Source organism: Carettochelys insculpta, chromosome 6 (assembly GCF_033958435.1).
Source record: "Carettochelys insculpta isolate YL-2023 chromosome 6, ASM3395843v1, whole genome shotgun sequence".
Classification (NCBI taxonomy): Eukaryota; Metazoa; Chordata; order Testudines; family Carettochelyidae; genus Carettochelys; species Carettochelys insculpta.
This window is the reverse complement of record NC_134142.1, coordinates 94,469,051-94,486,071: the sequence shown is the minus strand read 5'-3', so window position 1 is coordinate 94,486,071 and position 17,021 is coordinate 94,469,051. Positions and strand designations below refer to the sequence as shown.

Genomic DNA, 17,021 nt, shown 5'->3' with positions numbered 1-17,021 from the left:
ACATCAGTCCATAATCTATAAACAGATTGGTAGAAGTATTCGATATATCTTGATAAAACTCTTAAATTCGTGGCAACACTTGTTGATCATGGCTTCCTTTTTGTTTTAAAACAACTTCATGACCAACACTGATCAAACATCCATCCAGTCTACATTGTTCTTTTTTTTTCCATTATAACATACAAATGCCCATTTACAAATAATACACCAAAATGAATAAAAGTTTGGATACCAAAATGAAGATTTGTTCCAACTGATATAATGCCTTCTGTTTACAAAGGTCCATGTTAAAGTCTTTTCCATGTGTTACAGAATTGGGCACAGTTGCAGCACGGAAGTCTTTCTTCCTTTATAAAGTACTGCTGAACATCCAACTGTTGTCCATACAGTCATTTGTGGAATTAACACATGTTTTACTGTAATCTTGGCCAGTATTGAGACATATCAGGTTCACTGCCAGGAACTTGAACTGGAACTGACACCCCAGGTGAAATAAGACCTGAAAAAAGAGTTGAAATATCTGTTTGAGCTTTTCTACATACAACACATTTTTATACTTTGCAGTTTTAAAGAGATATGCTAGTATTGTGGAAGGTATTAAAACCACCTACCAATTTACGAATCTTAGGGTTTGTTTGTTTCTTTGTTTGCTTGTTTTAACAGTCCTCTAAACCCATAGAACTGATTTGTAATTGCAAATGAATTTTCATTTTGTAAAATAAAAAAGCCAAATGCTCTACTTATTTACACCAGCTGAAATTCTGACCTAAAACATATAAAAGCTTTGGTATCAAGACTTTGTATACTCAGAAATGTGTCTAAATTGCTCCTGTTTGCAACAGACAATTTGGGGTTTTTTTAGTTAGTTTTCTTTATTGTAAATAGACTGAAACCTCTGCAGGGATCAACATTACATCTTAAAACTCTGCCCCACAGTATCAGCAAATGTAGGCCCCAATTCTGAAAACGCTTACGTACGTTTAACTTTACTACTATGAGTAGCAATCCCATTAAAGTCAGTGGAACTTACGCACCATAATAAAGTTAATCGCACGTCTAAGTGTTTGACAAGATTAAGGACAACCTGAAAACAATTCTCTTGAAAATTCATTAGCCGGCCACTTGGTTTAAGCAACCATTTTTGCCCCTCCTCTCAGTTGTAAGTTAAAATGCAATTTCACTATACACCCAAAAAAGCAAGGAAGGTCTCACAGTTTGACCGTTGGCCAAATTCTGCTGCTATTTAAGCCGATGGTAACAGGTTTGGGCCCTTTGGCAGCCAGCTGGTTAGCACAATATGAATATTAGTTGAAAAGAAAGTGTAGACTACTGGTGAAGCCAAACTATGGGAAATGTATCTCTGTAGAAGAAATTACTGGACCTACCTGTTGAAGTGGTTCCAGAGGTGCCCATTGGCTGGCTGTTCATATGTGTCTGCATGTGAGGAGGTGTGTACGTATCATAGCTACGCCCGTTCACCGACGGACTAGTGGGCAGCATGCAAGAGTAGGAGGAGGTCTGGCTGGGTACTGGGGGCTGTCAGGACAAAGGACAAAATAACGTTATAGATCCGTTAATTGAAAAGTATTTGAAGCCTCCATGTCCTCAAATGGTCTTTACCAGGACACAGAAGTTTCATAGGACCTAGCTTATTTTTCATAATCACGAATAAGCTGAAGTTTTATTTGAGTGCCTACAATTAGTCTTCAAATCCATATTTAGGAAGGTAAAAAAGTGATCTCTTTTCAGAGGTATGGGTCAGTCATAGCTCTTACTGAAGTCAGTAGGAGCTCAGGGTGCTCAGGGTATCCAAAAACACACTTTATCTAGGTGCCTTAATACAGATTTAGATACCTGCTTTCAGCACCTGAGCTTGAACTACTGGCTTTGTTGTTGTGTATGCAATGGTTAAAACCACACACACACACACACACACACACACACACACACACACACACACACACACACACACACACACCCCTCTTTTCCAGTGAATTTCTTGGTGATATCTATGTCACTGAATCCCTCATAACAACTGCAACCAGTCCCAGACTGATGCGAACAACACCGTGTACCACAAAAGCATCTAATCTACACATACATGCACCTCATCTATACAATACCTGCAACAATTACGATGGAAATAAAATCTGCCATGGTGGAACATACATTGGCATTGATTAAAGTGGATGATGCAAAATCCACTTATAAATTCATTTCAGTGAGCCATCGCCTTTGTGAATTATATAGTTATCACTCTCCAGTGAATACTGAGGCTGGTGTTGGTGTTTACAGAGGGGGTTAAGCAAGTTAGGTGCCTAACATAATTTTGCCTCTATAATAAATGGCAAGCCCAAGGAGGAATGAAGTTTAAGGGGGTCTCCTGCATTCCCAAAATTTCTCTCTGACTGATGTGAATTGCACCAAAGGCCTCAAATATCATAAATTACAAGTTTAAGGGAGTCTGCCTGCAGCACCAAATTTTATTTGGTTGACTCTGAACAATAAGTAACATAATAATTAGTACACTTGGATAGACCCATTGTCCATCTAATCTGATATCCTGTCTGCCACACCAATCTATGCTTCAGACAAGGCTGTAAAACCCTGACAACGTCCCAGTACCGTACAAAGCCTGCCCCCTTCCCATATCATTCCCAAAAATTGAATTTTGTATCTGAAAGGACTATGGAGGAGCAGAGGAGACCCCAAAAGAGTAGATTCCTTCCTATCCTGCTGGTGGTCACTTTATACTTTCAGGCATGAAGATCAACAGCTCTTGGAATCTTCATTTAGCTAGCATAATTGCAGCTGCTAATCACATATTTTTCTCTATCAGATGTTCCTAGTGTGCCCAAAGCCATAGCATCTCAGCAGCAAAAGTCTAATCCTTTTAGTAATTTACTAAGTCATTTGCTTCAATAATACCGCAGCAAGGAGTCCCACGGTTAGTTCTCTTTTTCTGAAAGAGTTATTTTCATTTTCTTCTTATTAAATTGGTTGCACTTTAATTTTGAGTGCAGTTGACCTTCTCCACGTAATGCCATTCATTATTTTATAGTACTTAACCCCATCCGTTCCCATTCTTCTCCAAACTACATAATTCTAGTCTTTTAAATGTCTCCTCACTCCACCAATCATTATTGTTGCTCTTTCCTTTTCGTTTCAGCTAGGCCTCTAAGGGGAATATTTTCAAAGACACACAGGTACATTATACTCTTAGTTTGTATTCAAGTACACAAGGAGCTGGGGCCTCTAAATGCCCTTTGTGCCCTTCAAAATCTCTTCCTTAATTCTGAGGGCCCATTTCTGCATTCTTTGAATGCCCCAAGCTCCACTAACTTCCAGGGGGGCCTTTTGGCACACAATGTTAAGGATCTGGCCATTAATCGCTTATCTGATAGACAGCTTAGTTAGTATATTACTTACTTGCATAGGCAGGTTGTTAGCCATTGTGAAACTAGGCATGGGTGGCAGAGCACTGTATGTGTTTGTTAGTGCCGTGTCTGTTCTGCCCAACATTGAACCTGATGTGAAAGAGGAAACTACAATAAAATAGACAAATAGGAAATGAACACATTAGTTTAAACTGCAGTAACAGTTGTTACATAGATTCAGAGGTTGTGTTTTATTTCCTTAAAAGGATGAATAATATGACTGTATGTTTTCGATTACCAGGTGTAGTAGGTTGGGGGATCGGTTGGTAGACACTTGTGCTGAAACTACTGCTGATGGGAATATGGCTGGGTGTGTTGCTGGCTTGTCTTCTCTGATTCCTCAGTTTTTCTTCCCTTCTCCATTTTGCCCTCCTATTGGAAAACCACACCTAGAAAAAAAGAGTTTTCTAAATTATTATATACATGAGATTATACCTCCATGGCCATCTATTATTCATTATGTGTCATGGCACCATGCTAATATACAACCTCTTTGGATCGTAACATCCCTTTGAGTATAAGCCAACTTTTGCCCTGCTGTTTTATTTGTAAGGCTGGAGACGGACAAATGTTAGATCGAGCTCAGTGGCTTCCTTGTATTTTGATGTCAGTCACAAAAATCCCAAACAAAACCAACCAACCAGACAAAAACAATAGCATAAAGTTTTGAATACCTGTATTCTTGCTTCAGGTAGGTCTATTTTGGCAGCTAGTCTCTCCCTGGCAAACACATCAGGATAATGAGTTCTCTCAAATTCTGTAAAAAGAAACAATGTTGCATTAGTTTGAAAGATTTTTTTACGACTTATGATAGCTAGCTTTGAAACATCAGGTCATTTCTTAGCATTTGCATGCTCTGTATATTCTGCAGGACAATCTCAAAGTGAAGTGACATTTGTGTGTGCTGGAAATGGGGCAATGATAGTGTCATACTCACATGCGTAACCCCCCTGAGATCACATGAGTAAGGATTTATGGGACTGGTTCCAAATATTAATATTTTTCAGGGAGTGTCAAGATTCCAGGACCACTGTCAGAGGGGACATAAAGCAGCTGTGTGTCAGTCACCAGCACGTGGGTTGGCACACAGGTATGTGCTGCTGGTGCAGGACCTTTGTGGTCATGATGTCCTCGCTCCACATCTGCTAGGCCTGCCACAGTGTGGCCTCTGGCAAGGAGGTGGGAGTTCTGTAACTTATATTCAGCCAGCATGCACAGTGTACCCTGCAACTTTGGGAAAGTCAATGTGTATTTAATGAGGGGCAGGGCTGGGGAGCTGTGAATATAATTGTAATGTGCCTGTGATAATCTTAATGCACTCTTGTGTATTTTCCTCTAAAATCAACTTCTTACAACTATTCAGGAACTACATGCCATAAAAATGCCTAGCAATAAACCTCTGAAGCATGCTGAAGAAACTGAAGGATGCAAAGCACAGGTTTTATGTACCTTTCCATCTAAGTATATAATGTCTGTGAATGCCCCCCCTTCATTTAACTCTGAACATAACTAGGCTGTATTTTGCTCTTCTCTCCTATTTGAGCAGCTTGAAAATGTCACTCACCTTTCTCAAGGGCTTCAATTTGCTCTTGGGTAAAGGATGTCCTATTTCTCTGCAGCTTTCTTTTCAGCTGAAGTCTCATCTGGGCCTCATCAGAATCTTCTCCATTAGAGCTAATGGAATTTGTGTTTTCCCCTCCTCCTTCCTGTTGTGGACAGCCATCTGCAACCATCAGAACGGGAAATTACAACAAATTTAGCCCAACCATCAGCTTCCTATAAGGGCACTGTACAATAATAAACCAGGTCAGCCATGTTTGCCGACATTCTTTCTTAAACATACTTTAGGTGTCAAACTAATAGTTCACTGATGACATAAGTTTATATAGTGGCTTTTTATTTTCCAATCTTTACATAAACATGAAATATAAAAACCCACTGTGATGCAATTATTTTCTTTTTCTGACACCCCCATCCCCTGAATAAAACAGGGATTAAATAATTCCCAGTGAAAAGTATTCTTCATACTGAATCTGTGCTGAAAAGCCATGCCATACCAGTCTCCTTTCTCTGCAGAATTTATTTACCTATTGCTACATTTAAAATGGTGATGTTCAGTATTTCAGATTATCTATAATCAGTAATTCCTATCTAATCAATTAGATGTTGATAGGTTTGTAGAAAATGCTATTAAGAAACCAAACCAAGCTTGTAATCTTTTTTAAAAAATATTTATCCAGTTTTTATTTGAATTCTGCACAGTCAATTTCATTTTAAAGGTTGTGAATTTAGAAGTGCCTGCATTGTTCTGCAGTTTTATTCAACTATTGTATGAGTGTGCATTGCCTTGACACCTATTACTGAGCACAGCTGTAATTATATCATCACCAAGAACAGGCTATAATTGCTGAAAATGGAATTTTATATTTAGATAAAAGGACTGTCCATTCTTTGTAATGTGTTGCACTAGAGAAAAGTAAGATTTCTTTTAAAAAATTTAACATGTAATTTTAAAAGAAATAGTAGCGAGTTCACTAACTAGCTAAATATGCTATTCTGCAGCTGAACGTTTGGCATATCATTTAAGTGGTACATTTTTAATTAGGGCATTTCCACCACTTTTAATGTAATTTCTATCATTAAACAAGGGGAAATTTTATTGTTTTCACATTTCTGTTGGATGGAAAGGTGTGCGCTTGGTCTAGCTGTCTTTCAAAGTGTCTGCTCAGACAGCCAGTTTTGCAAAAGCAATGGACATTTCTGTTAAGGCAGGGAAGTTGTCACTGAATTAACTCTCCCTCTCTTTTCAGAGCATATTTTCAAGAGGTTTTGATGTTGCTAAATGAAAGCTGAGCTAAGGGAGGCAGGGGCTACTTATGCTAATTTGCTTTAAAAGTTATGCTACAAAATAAACGGCAACAGTCCTATTACATCCTTTAAATATTGTGGGAAATCAACTTTAAAGTAATATCATTTATAATCAGCTAACAATAGGCAAAGCCTTCAAAGCTTTGGGCGAATTGTGACAGAATCTGGTAGGATCTTTTCAAACACTTTGAAATGTTTTAAAACCCCAACTTTCTTCCCCATTTAAACAGTTGGATTCATCTACAGTGGTCACCATATGGGCGTTTGTAGATCTATTGAGATGACCACCAACACTTGAATAGAAAAGGGCTGCTTTTCACCGGTACACAATGCCAGCAGAGTAAGGGAAACTATTAAACTCTTGGGGCAGGAGGGTTGGCAAACTTTCGTGGGCAGAATGTTGAGGACACAATCAGGGCGGACAACAAAAAGATTCTCTTGAGGCGTGCAGTGGTCCACATTGTATCACAAGGATCCCAGTCAACAGACTTTTCAGTGAAGTATGTTAACCTTTATGCACTACTATCATTAATCACTGTCCCCTGGGCTGGGCTACTCAATGCTAGTTAGGGTTTTTACTTTCTATAGGAAAAGAGAAAGAAAGAACACCCCTAAACTTGTGAATAGGACAGCTCTATACACTGAGCCTGTTTGCTCAACACCAGAGTGAGCGAAACCTACTTAGCTAAGATTAGATAAGCCTCGACTAACATATTAGAGCACCAGGGACTGTTTTTATTTACTGGTGAAAGTTGCTGGGTGACTCTTTAAGTGTTTCCCAAGCAAGGACTCGTGTGTTCGTTCATAGGCTAGGTTTGATTTGGGGGGAGGGGAGCTAGAAAGGCTCCCTTCAGCTCAACTACTTCCCCCGGCGGGCTAAGAAACAGCAGCAAGTTTTGAGCCGACGCTTGTTTGCCGAAGAAGCAGCCAAACTAGAAGGGGTTTGCTTAAACTCCTGAAACTGGCTTGCGCGGCGGAAGGCGTCCTTCTCAAAGAGATATTCACCGCCCGCACCTCCCAGCTCTGTCTCTTTGACGGAGCTTTAGCGAAGTCTTCAAACAAGGCTGTTTCTTTCTGCAGGAACCCATCTCCTTCTGGCTCATTGCGAGCCACCTGAAGTTGAGGGCTGGCGGAGAGCTCCGCGTCCTGGCTGCAGTGGCTTGTTAATTTCAAAGGCTACCTCGCGCCTTCGTTTCGGTTCTGTTGGTTAGTGAGCAAAACCCACTGCTCGTGTAATTTGTCATCAGTTATAAAGCACACCCACGTGCAAGCCTTGCACAAAAATATAGCTTCCCAAGACATAACTGATTCTACCCTTGCACAATAAACTGTAGTGGGTTTTTTTCCCCAATCTTAAATTGAAAAATTGTGTGATTTCAAGAAAAAACATCTGTATTTTTCGGAGCCGATCGTGCCTGCTAAAGCCTTAAGGAAGGGCTTTTTGCTGGCTTTAAAAAGCATTTTCTTGCCACCCCTGGGAAGTTCAGCTTTGATTCGCTTCCCTTTTCCCCACTGGTGCTTCTAAAGCACTCTTTATGGAAGGAAGGGCTCTCCATAGACTAGCAAATATGATTTTAAAGTGTCAGACAATTAAGATGTCTTCTTTTAAAAGGGGGCCTTTTTAGACACGTTCTCAATAGGCTGGTCCACCTTCTAGACCTAATCCGTAAGAAAGCGGGTGAATGTGCGTCCCATTATCCTATAGCTAGACCATCTGACGCGGGGTGTAGGATTTGTTTCCTGGAGGAAGGGAAAAAAAGGCTCTGGGAAATAAAATCATTCCTTAGTTTCTTAGTGTCTTAATCAGTGAGGCGGAAAACAAGCAAAAAAAGATAGCAAACCAATTGCGGCACCTTTCAGCTGGGGAGCTGGGATCAAAACATTGTCGCATCTGTTGAAAGAGAAAGTGTTTAAATCCTATAGAAGGCTTTAGTCTTGTGGGGCGGGGGGGGGGGGAGATAAGAAACAGTGTCTCCGTGATCCTTAAACCCACTAAATCACTGGAGAATTTCTCCTGGATAGAGATGTCTCTTTTTGTTCTGTCAGCCCTCGTGTAGCCATTATTTTATTCACTGCTGCATGGCGTTTATCAGATTGAGACCATATTTGTCCCCCTCGGAGACCTAACCTTGCCTTATGCTTTCTGAGTAATGGGACCCTGAAAACCCAGGAACATCGCCCCGCGAGGGGAAAAAAAACATCAGCGCGAGCATGAATATTCCAGAGGAAATCCATTTCCTTCCTTTTAATTTCCTAGCGCAATTGCGTTCAGTCTCTGCCTGGCCCTCCTGCCTCCTCCCTTCAGCGCGGGGCGCAAGCTGGGGCGCTCCAAGCTGGGGGCGCGTGGCAAGGTTTTGCCGGGTTTGATTGTTACCCTTTCTCCCTTCCTTAGCAGGAGGGAGCTGGGAACGGGGGCGTCTTTTTAATTCTGATACACGTTAGATGGGGGGAGCGAGAGGGGTGGTGCGAGAAACCAGCCAAGATCCCCCAGTAAACGGAACCCAACGCCTACAGGTCCCACGCTAGTTCTCCAGCTGTGGGGGGGGGGGTAAAAAACCATCCCAGCTGCCCCACCCCGCCCCCTCGCCCGCCTCCGGCCAGTGGGGAAGGCCGGCGCTTTGGAAAAAAGCAGGGGCTGGTTTAAGGGCAGGTTCCCACCACTTTGGGGCTTGGCCCCGGCAGTGGGGCAGCTGGGAGGGGGCGAGCTCCGGTTTAGCGCTAACCCAGGACTCTGCGGTCCCTCTGGGCGCGGGGAGGCTTAACTTCAGCAGTTCTGCTCCCGCGCCAGTCCTGGGGGGCGGGGAGGGCCTGGCCCCGCGCCTGCAGCTCTGCGTTTTACACGGTCCTAGGAAGGGGCGCGGGTTGGGGGGTGCCTGGACCACTTGGAATTCATTAGCGAAAATGACCCTCGGTTGAGTCCCCCCCCGCCCCTGCCCAGCCTGTGGTTTGATGTGGCAGGAAAACGGGGGAGCAGAGAGACAGCGCCTAAAGGCCGAGGTCCAACGTCAAACACTTCCCCGCCACGCACCCCAAGCGCCCCCCCAACGCCTTTCCTGGCCCTGGGAGCGGCTCCACCCGGTCAGAGCCCAGCCGCTCCCCGCCGGATAACCCAGCGCCAGGACTAGTCCAGCCCGCGGAGACCGCTTCTGGGTGCGGGAGCCGCTCTGCCCGGCGGCGGGGCATCCGCTGCGCGGTCCCCAGGCGGCGCGGCCGGGCAGGAGACGCGCGGGCGGCGGGGGGGGGGGCGTTTCAGCCCGGCCAGAGCAGGGAGCTGCGCTGCAGGGCTCGGGGCCGGGGGGCTGCAGCCCTCCCGCTGGCGGGGCACCTCTCTGCGCCGGGTGGAGGGCCGGGCTGGACTGGCCACGGCCGGCTCCGTTGCCGCACTCCCATAGCGAGCCGCGGGGCGATGGGGAGCGAGTAGGGGCTTCCCAGGGCGCACCCCAGCGGCTCCGGTCTACCAAAGCGGGCCCGCTCCGGGCTGCCCGGCGAGGCTGGAGCCCACAGGTAGAGAAGCCCCCGGCTGCGAGCTAGCCAGGGCCGGGGCGGGGGTTGGGCCGCCAGGGAGAGAGCAGACAAAAGGCAAAGCGCCGCGCTCGGCCTTGCTAGAGTCCTCCCGAGATTGTTTCCTTCCCCTGAAGCTGACATGTCTAATTGGCAAGCGGAGCCGCACCGTGTCCAGGGGTCTCCTGTGGACCATTTCTACAGCTGTCTCCTTCAACTAGGCGCTCATTCATGTCGCCTTAATGAGAAACAAAACGATCTCTAATGAGCAATTACCTAGCGCCAGAATTGTTCCCATAACAAATTCTTGCGTGTGACAGAAACATCCTTTGTACCAGATAGTCCGCGCCCTGGGACGGGGCTTTGCCCGGCTCGGCACCTCTCCCAGAGAGCTGACCGCAGCCAGGCAGGGGGCTGAGCCCGGCAGCCGCCGCTAACCATCCCGAGTGGGGAACGGAACGTCCCATCCTCCTGCGCGTCACCCCCCGGCACTCGGACAGCCCGCGCCTGTCCAGCTGCCGGCCAAGCAGGCTCCTGCAGCTGTTTCGGGGCCACTGAGGAGGACAGCACCGGGCTGTCCGGCGTGGCCGGTCTCTCGGCGCGGAGAGACGCAGCTCGGCTGTTGAGCCCCCAAACTCCCCTTCGTAACAGGCTGAGGGACAGAGGGTGACAAATCAAACCCACCACGCCGGCGGCGCCCCCGCCCCGGGCTGGTCTGCGTTGCTAGTTCACAGGCACTAGTGCGCACAGGGCTCCCAATACTCAAACTCGAGCCCAGTCGGCTCATCAGCCCCAGCAGTTCCCTCCCGACGCACCTGCCGTCCCTTCCCGGGGCTTTCCACTCATACCCGCATCATTTGTCAATTACAGCAGCGCGCCATGTGATACAATCGTGTTTACCTCGCAGGCTGTCAGCGAGCTAACTCGTCAGACTCCTGCAGGAGGGTGGTTCCCGAGGCAGTGCAGGGGGAGATTTCAGGGCGCTGAACCGCCAGGCAGGTTGATTGGGAAGGAGTGAAAAAGCTCATTGCAGCAGGGCTGTACGAGGGGGACGTTGCGGGGCAGGGGGAAGCTGCCTTTTGAAAAGCCACCCTGATGCAGGGGATCACGGTCTGTCCTGTTCTGCGGGGTAGGGGGGCATTTACAGTGCGAGTCATCAATAGCCACTCTGGCCTTTGCTGTCGATGTGCCTAGGGAGAGCGCGGCCCCAGCGGTGTGGCCAGGCAGCCTGGAGTCGAGAAGCTTTGCAAAGCCCAGGAGCGCGTCTGCCTGGGGTCTGCCTTACCTTGCGCGGGCTGTCCTGGCACCGATGTGCCGGGGTACCATCCGGGTCGCGTGCCCCATGTCCCTGTCTGCCCATTCAACATCCTTAGCTTGTCGTACATCCCATCTGCGCCCATCTGTTGCTTTTCGCTAGCCAGGTTGCGTAGAACTCTGTTTATTGATGATACCTGAAAGGCAACCAACATTAAACAAAATGGTAGCGGGTAGCCCTCTTGTCACGCGCCGTCAGTTCAGCAGCGCCCCACTCCTCTGCACCGGGGCTCGGGATCGATTTAACCCGGACATCGTTACAGAGGTTATGGGATAATCATTTGACGGCAAGCAGGTATCACAGAACGGTGGCGTTGTGCTGCGAGACGCCAGGTTCCGCTCGTAAACCCCTAGAGATTTTCCTCGTTCTGCTCTTACTCCTGCATCTATACACAACTTTGTGACTTCCTGACGGATCAGACCTGAAGGACGAGCCGGGATTTTTAAGGCATTGCTCAAGTGCTCTACGCAAAAATGTGGCTGACCCTGCGACATGCAAACGATGGGAGCTACTGTCCTCTCGTGTGAGATCAACACAAAGGAAGCAGAGGTTCGCTACAGCTACCCAGGCATTGAACACAGCAGATAGGAAGGTTTCTTTCATGAACTTACACTGGGTATATTATCGTTGGTACAGACCCCCTCTGATAGTAATCTGTCTCGAATCTCCCACGCAAAGATGGAGGGGCACTCTCGTTTATACTGCGCTATTTTGCTTACAACTTCTGGAGTCGCTACTCTCGGTTTACTACCTCCGATTGCCCTGGGTCTGATGGAGCCAGTTTCGTAATACCTGCCCAAAATTTTACTCACACATCCATTCGACACCTGCATAGGGAAGCGGACAGAAAACCACATTATTAATAATTTCAAGACAAAAATAAAATTGTTTAAGTATGCATTAAACAATGACAAGCTTACGTTTTGATTGTCCAGCACTTGGACTTTTGCATCTGCATGGGTCTATAACACAAAAATATACCTTAAATGGTATGAGAACTTACTTAGAATTTTTTTTTCTTTCTTAAAAAAAAAATGACATTCGTGGCCCTACCCACTACAAGGTGAAACTTTCAAAACAGTCGGAGGAAAAAAAAAATCGGATAAAAATGTATTTCAGTATCGATGTTCAAATAGGCTTTAAATCCTCAGGATCTCACTGCGTTTAATTTTCTTATACTTAATCCTTTTTTGGGCGGGGGGGGGTTGTCCGGGGGGGCGGGTTATCAAGCTGAGCTGTTCAAGGTCTCCCTAAAACGTGCCAGATCATGTTAACGTCTGTCTAGCTCCGTTGCAGGCTAAAGCGCTGTGGGTTTGGTTTTATTGTTGCTTTGGAAAAAAAAAATCGACAATAAGCAACGTCAAATGCATACCGATAGCATGAACTCATAAGCAGCTGGGGGAGGAGAGGGACTGAGGTTTGATCGTTCGGGTGAGGCCAGCGACCCAACGGGGAAGGCTCTCGGCCGCAGAAAATGAGAGAAAGAGCTGCAAAAAGTTGGGTTGATTTGCAGACAAGCAGATGACTCAGGTTATTAGGCCGGACCGGGGGGGTCAGGAATTGAAGCGTTTACAGTCAGAGATGGAGAAAGCGGGTTTGCCGGCAGAGCCAGGAGGGAGGCGGCGCCCCAGCTAGTTCACCTGCAGGATTCGGGAGATATCGCACGGCCGAGCCCCGCTGTGCGCTAGTTCCACGATTTTCTGCCGGGTGGAGTCGGGCAGTGGTCTCCCGTTGACAAACACACCGCCGAGCTGGTTCACGCCGCTGTGACCTGGGGCCGGGGGAGAAGAACAAGAGCCGGCTCAGCTACCTGCGGATCGGGCTCCACCTCCGCTAGCCGGGCTGAGCCACGCCGCGCCCGGCCCCGGGAACCAGCGCGCCGCCGCCGGCCGCCCAGGGCAGAGCCCCTCTCCTCTCCCCGCACGGCGCTCCGGCTCCGGCTCCGGCTCCGGCTGCGCAGCCCCCGCGCTCGTTCCAGCCCCGCACGGGCAGAGCGCGGCGGGGCGGCGGCCATCCAGCGCTCCGCCCGCCCGGGCACCAGCCAGGCGGTTCCAGCCCCGGGAGCGGGGCAAGGGAAATAGCGAGGGGGTTGCAAGGCGCGGCCCCAGAGCTCGTCCCGCGCTCCCCCAGCCTAGATCAGCAGCTCGGTCCCCGTCCTGCTCTGAGCCCAGAAGCCCGGCGCCTGGAGCCCCCCTGGCAGCCCGCGAGACGCAGCCACTTCTTCCCACGCTCGCCTGGCTGCGGTTCCCACGCCGGAACTTTGGCTACACTCGAGTGCCCGCTTCTGCTTCTCGGCAGATCTAGGCTGCCCCACCGCCAAACCCCGGCTGACCTGCCGCTGCGGTGCTGGCTCACGGCTCCCCCCAGATAACCAGACAGCAGGAGGGAAAAAACTCGGCACGGTCCTCATCCGAAAAAAAAAACAAACCCACCCACCAAAGGAAGCCAGCCAAGCCCTGCTCCGCAGCCTCCCTGCGCGCAAAGCAGCTCGGAACTGCCCCACCTGAAGCTGCAGGCTTTGGAGCCAGGCTCCCAGGAGAAGGTCTGCTCTAGGTTCTCGCTGCTCTCTTCTCTTTGGAGCCTCCTGATAAATGGACTCCAAGAGCCCAGGCTTCTTAGCAATAAATAAGCTCCAAATATAGAAGAGGGGGAAAATATGATGAGCCTCTCTGACATTTGTCTTTAAAATAAAACGAGCCGCACGTCAAGTTTGAGCTTAATTTCTGGAAATAGGCGGAAGTCGCCCCGGATCATGCATGGGAGGCTAATTGAAAAGATCAGTTCGAGCACTTGTGGCAGGCATGTCACTTTATGACAGTGCTCTGCTTTTGAAAATTGCATCGTCACGACAAAGAGGAGCGTGATAAAACGACCCTTTCGGGCCGGATTTGGGTATCACTCGGACGAGATTGAACTCCACTCCTCTCCCCTCCGAGGGAAGCTGCGGTTTAAGGTAGCCACAGGGGCTGTGCGGACACAACCGAGGGGGCGCATCGCTGCTGAGTGGATTCAAAGTGACATGCAGTTTTGGTAATTTCGCGTTAAGCCGCCCAATCCCGGCCTGATGTGCGTCGTTCCCACTGCGGGGAGGGGCGACTGCGCCGCCAGAGCCGGGCCCGGGCTCTAACCCCCGCCCTCCTGCGCTAAGGACCCAGTTCGCCCTCTCTGGGGGCTATAAGCCCGGCAGGGACGAGATTCCGGCGTGCGCGCTGGGGCGGAGGGGGGGAAGGGACGCCTGGCCTGGCTCTGCACGCCCAGAAAGCACCTAGCGCCAGGGAGAGCGTTCAGCGCAGCGGCGCTCTCTGGCGAGGAGCATCCAGCTGAGACAGAGCCTTGCACAGCACATGACCACCCCACGCGCGGGCACCCCGCGGAGCGCCCGGCCCCCGGGATTTGAGGAAGGCCGTTGCCAGCATTGCAAGGCAAAAAATGGCAGCGCAGGAAGCCAAAGCAAAGTTTCACGCGAAAGGTTAAGCCTTGATCATTATATAATTTCCCTGGAGAGCGGTGGAGATCTCGCCCAGTGGCAATGATTATGCGCCTTGTATTCTATTGCTAGTCATCTAATAGGAAAACATATGGTGTCAATTTGGATGCTCTGCACCATATACACCCAGGAGTTATTAACACAAAGCCTGAAGAGCCTGCTGCGACCTTCACACAAAATAAAGGCTTCCCCCGAATGGTAGCTTTCCGCGTTTCGCCTCGGAGCTCGCCAGCCACCGTGTAAAGGCATTTCCCATGAACATAAAACCTCGGCACATCAAGGCCAAGTGCATTAGCGAATATTATTTACGCCACCCTCTGCCCCCGTGACTCTGCGTAGCACCCAGGTAATTCACCGCAGGCGTCAAGGTTTTCAAACGACATTCAGATAGTCACAGCCCACCTCGAGCAGATGCTTAGCTCCACTTGGGCGCTTTGCGCGAGCTCCGGGAGGCATTTCCCCCGCGTTCCTTAGCCACTTGAAAGCAAGTGACTAGTTAGGAAGTCAAAACTTTTGATGCTGCTCAGTTTCTCACTGGCAAATTAAAGGGGGGAGTGTCTTTTGCTGGGTTTTCTGCCTGCCTGTCTGTCTGTCCGTCAGAAAAGCCACGGGCGTCGCAGCCCCACTTCGCGTATTTTTCATCCAAAAAAATAAAAGGATTCTGCAGCTCCTTTCCTGCGGCGATGGTGAGCAACTGCCCCCAACGCCTCTGCCCGCCGCGTCCCCTCCCCCTTCACATCTGGGACAGTAATTTGAGGACACTTAGAGCAGAAGTTGTTTCTGCCTCGTGCGCCCGCAGCGCGGCTGCGCTGAGCCCAGCGGGGGCAGCCGGAGGAGAGCGCCGGGGAAAACCCTGTGGCAGCAAAGCGGTAGCAAACCGAGAGGCGCAGGCCCCGCCGCCAGCTGGAAGGGTCCGGTGGTCGGAACCCCTCGGAACCAGCCTCCGCCCCAGGCTGCAGCTGCTGGGTCAGCGCCACGGCCCCTCCGGCCCGGCACTGAACCTCCCCGCGAGCGCAGCGGGCTGCAAAGCACGGTCCGGCCCAGCGGCTCAGGCGGCCAGTGTCTGGAGACGTGTTTGGCACCTGGCCTCTCGTTCCCACGCCCGTGCTAGCGCCGGGCCAGGGCCAGGAGCCGGCCCGGCCGGGGGGCGGGTCTCTGCGCAGGGTAGTAAAGCTGGGGCGCTGGGAGTCTCCTACTGCCCAGCCAAAGCAAACTGGGCGCAGCTGCACCCCCGGAAGAGGCTGGGGGATGGGGCTCCCCCCAGACCAACCAGTGTCACACCCCGCCCCGGGGACCGGCAGCCAACCGAGAGCGACAGGCCCCACCTGGCCTCTGACACCAACCATCAGCCCGCCGGGGGGGCAGTCTGGGGCCGCGGCTGCGCATCAGCTCTTCTCCCCACCGCTCTTCTGCCTCGGGCTGTCCCCCCGCTTCGCGGGCCCCTCTCGCCCCAGGGCCACGGGAGAGCGTGTCTCTCCGGCCGCAGCAGGGCGAACGGCTCCCTGCGCTAGCAGGTTCCCGCCCCGGCCCCTCCTCCCGCTGGCACGTTGCACAGACTGGCCCGGCCACCACGCCTGGGCCCCAGCCAGGGCTCCTCAGAAAGGGCGCCACGGAAGGAGGCCAGCACCGCGGGGCCGCATGAGCATCCCCGGCGGCGGCTGGGTCCCCCGAGAGCTCCCCCTTCTTCTCCCACTTCGGCGGGAGTTGCCCCCCCCCCGCCGCCGCCGCCGCCCCCGCCCCCGGGAAAGTTCCGAACGGCCCCGAAGCTCTGACCTCGGCCCATCACCCCCGCTCCAATCACCCCCGCCGCGCGCGGAAGGAGGGGCGGTCACCGCAGCTGTGCCGCGGCACCCGGCTCGCCTGGAGCGCGTTCTCTCCCAGGCCAGACAGGGGCTGCGGGCAACCCTGCTCCCGGGTCTACTCCAACGGCGCTTCGGCAACGCAACGCGGCAGCAGGCGCTCGGGAGCAAAGCCCCGCCGGCCGCAGCAAACTTCCGGGCGTTGCTCCTTCCCCTGCGACCAGGAGCTCCGCTCCATTTCTTTCTCCTCCAGAAACAAGCTCCGCCGCCCTCCCCGCGTGCCCTGCGCCCTCGGCCCCGGAGTCACCGGGCGGCCTGTCACTGAAACGCACGAAGGCTCACTTACTGTTCTGCATGGCGAAGCGATAGAGCGGTATCCCACGTGGCTCGCTTACAGTTCTCTAGCAGTGATAAAATAGGCGTTAATCAGGGGAGGGAACCACACGCATTGCAATGGCCGAGTCGGTGGTGGCTCCGAAGTGGCTCTGTTTAAAAGTGGCCGCCAATCGATGCAAAGGCTGAACTTTTGCCCAGCCCAAGGCACACCCCATAAGTAACCCCCCCCCCATGTATTTTGTTAAATTGCATGCAAGTGGCACGGTGCCTCGGACGGG

The 17,021-nt window shown here is 50.6% G+C and overlaps 1 protein-coding gene across 7 annotated transcripts; it reads right to left on the bottom strand.

Moving 5' to 3' along the window:
• Nucleotides 1–349: 349 nt before the first annotated feature.
• PAX6 (paired box 6) lies at nucleotides 350–16,763 on the bottom strand. 7 transcript variants are annotated; one of them, XM_074998975.1, is made up of 11 exons: nucleotides 16,754–16,763; nucleotides 12,762–12,892; nucleotides 12,042–12,083; nucleotides 11,733–11,948; nucleotides 11,092–11,257; nucleotides 5,002–5,160; nucleotides 4,112–4,194; nucleotides 3,676–3,826; nucleotides 3,430–3,545; nucleotides 1,386–1,536; nucleotides 414–499 (listed from the first exon to the last, which is right to left on the bottom strand). In XM_074998975.1, exons 1-11 carry the CDS (start codon nucleotides 16,761–16,763, stop codon nucleotides 414–416), a joined length of 1,311 nt encoding a protein of 436 aa, XP_074855076.1. The 7 variants fall into 7 exon arrangements, with proteins under 7 accessions (XP_074855079.1, XP_074855076.1, XP_074855078.1 ...); XM_074998977.1 differs by having other exon boundaries at nucleotides 11,841–11,948; XM_074998980.1 differs by having other exon boundaries at nucleotides 11,934–11,948.
• Between the last annotated feature and the right edge of the window lie 258 nt (nucleotides 16,764–17,021).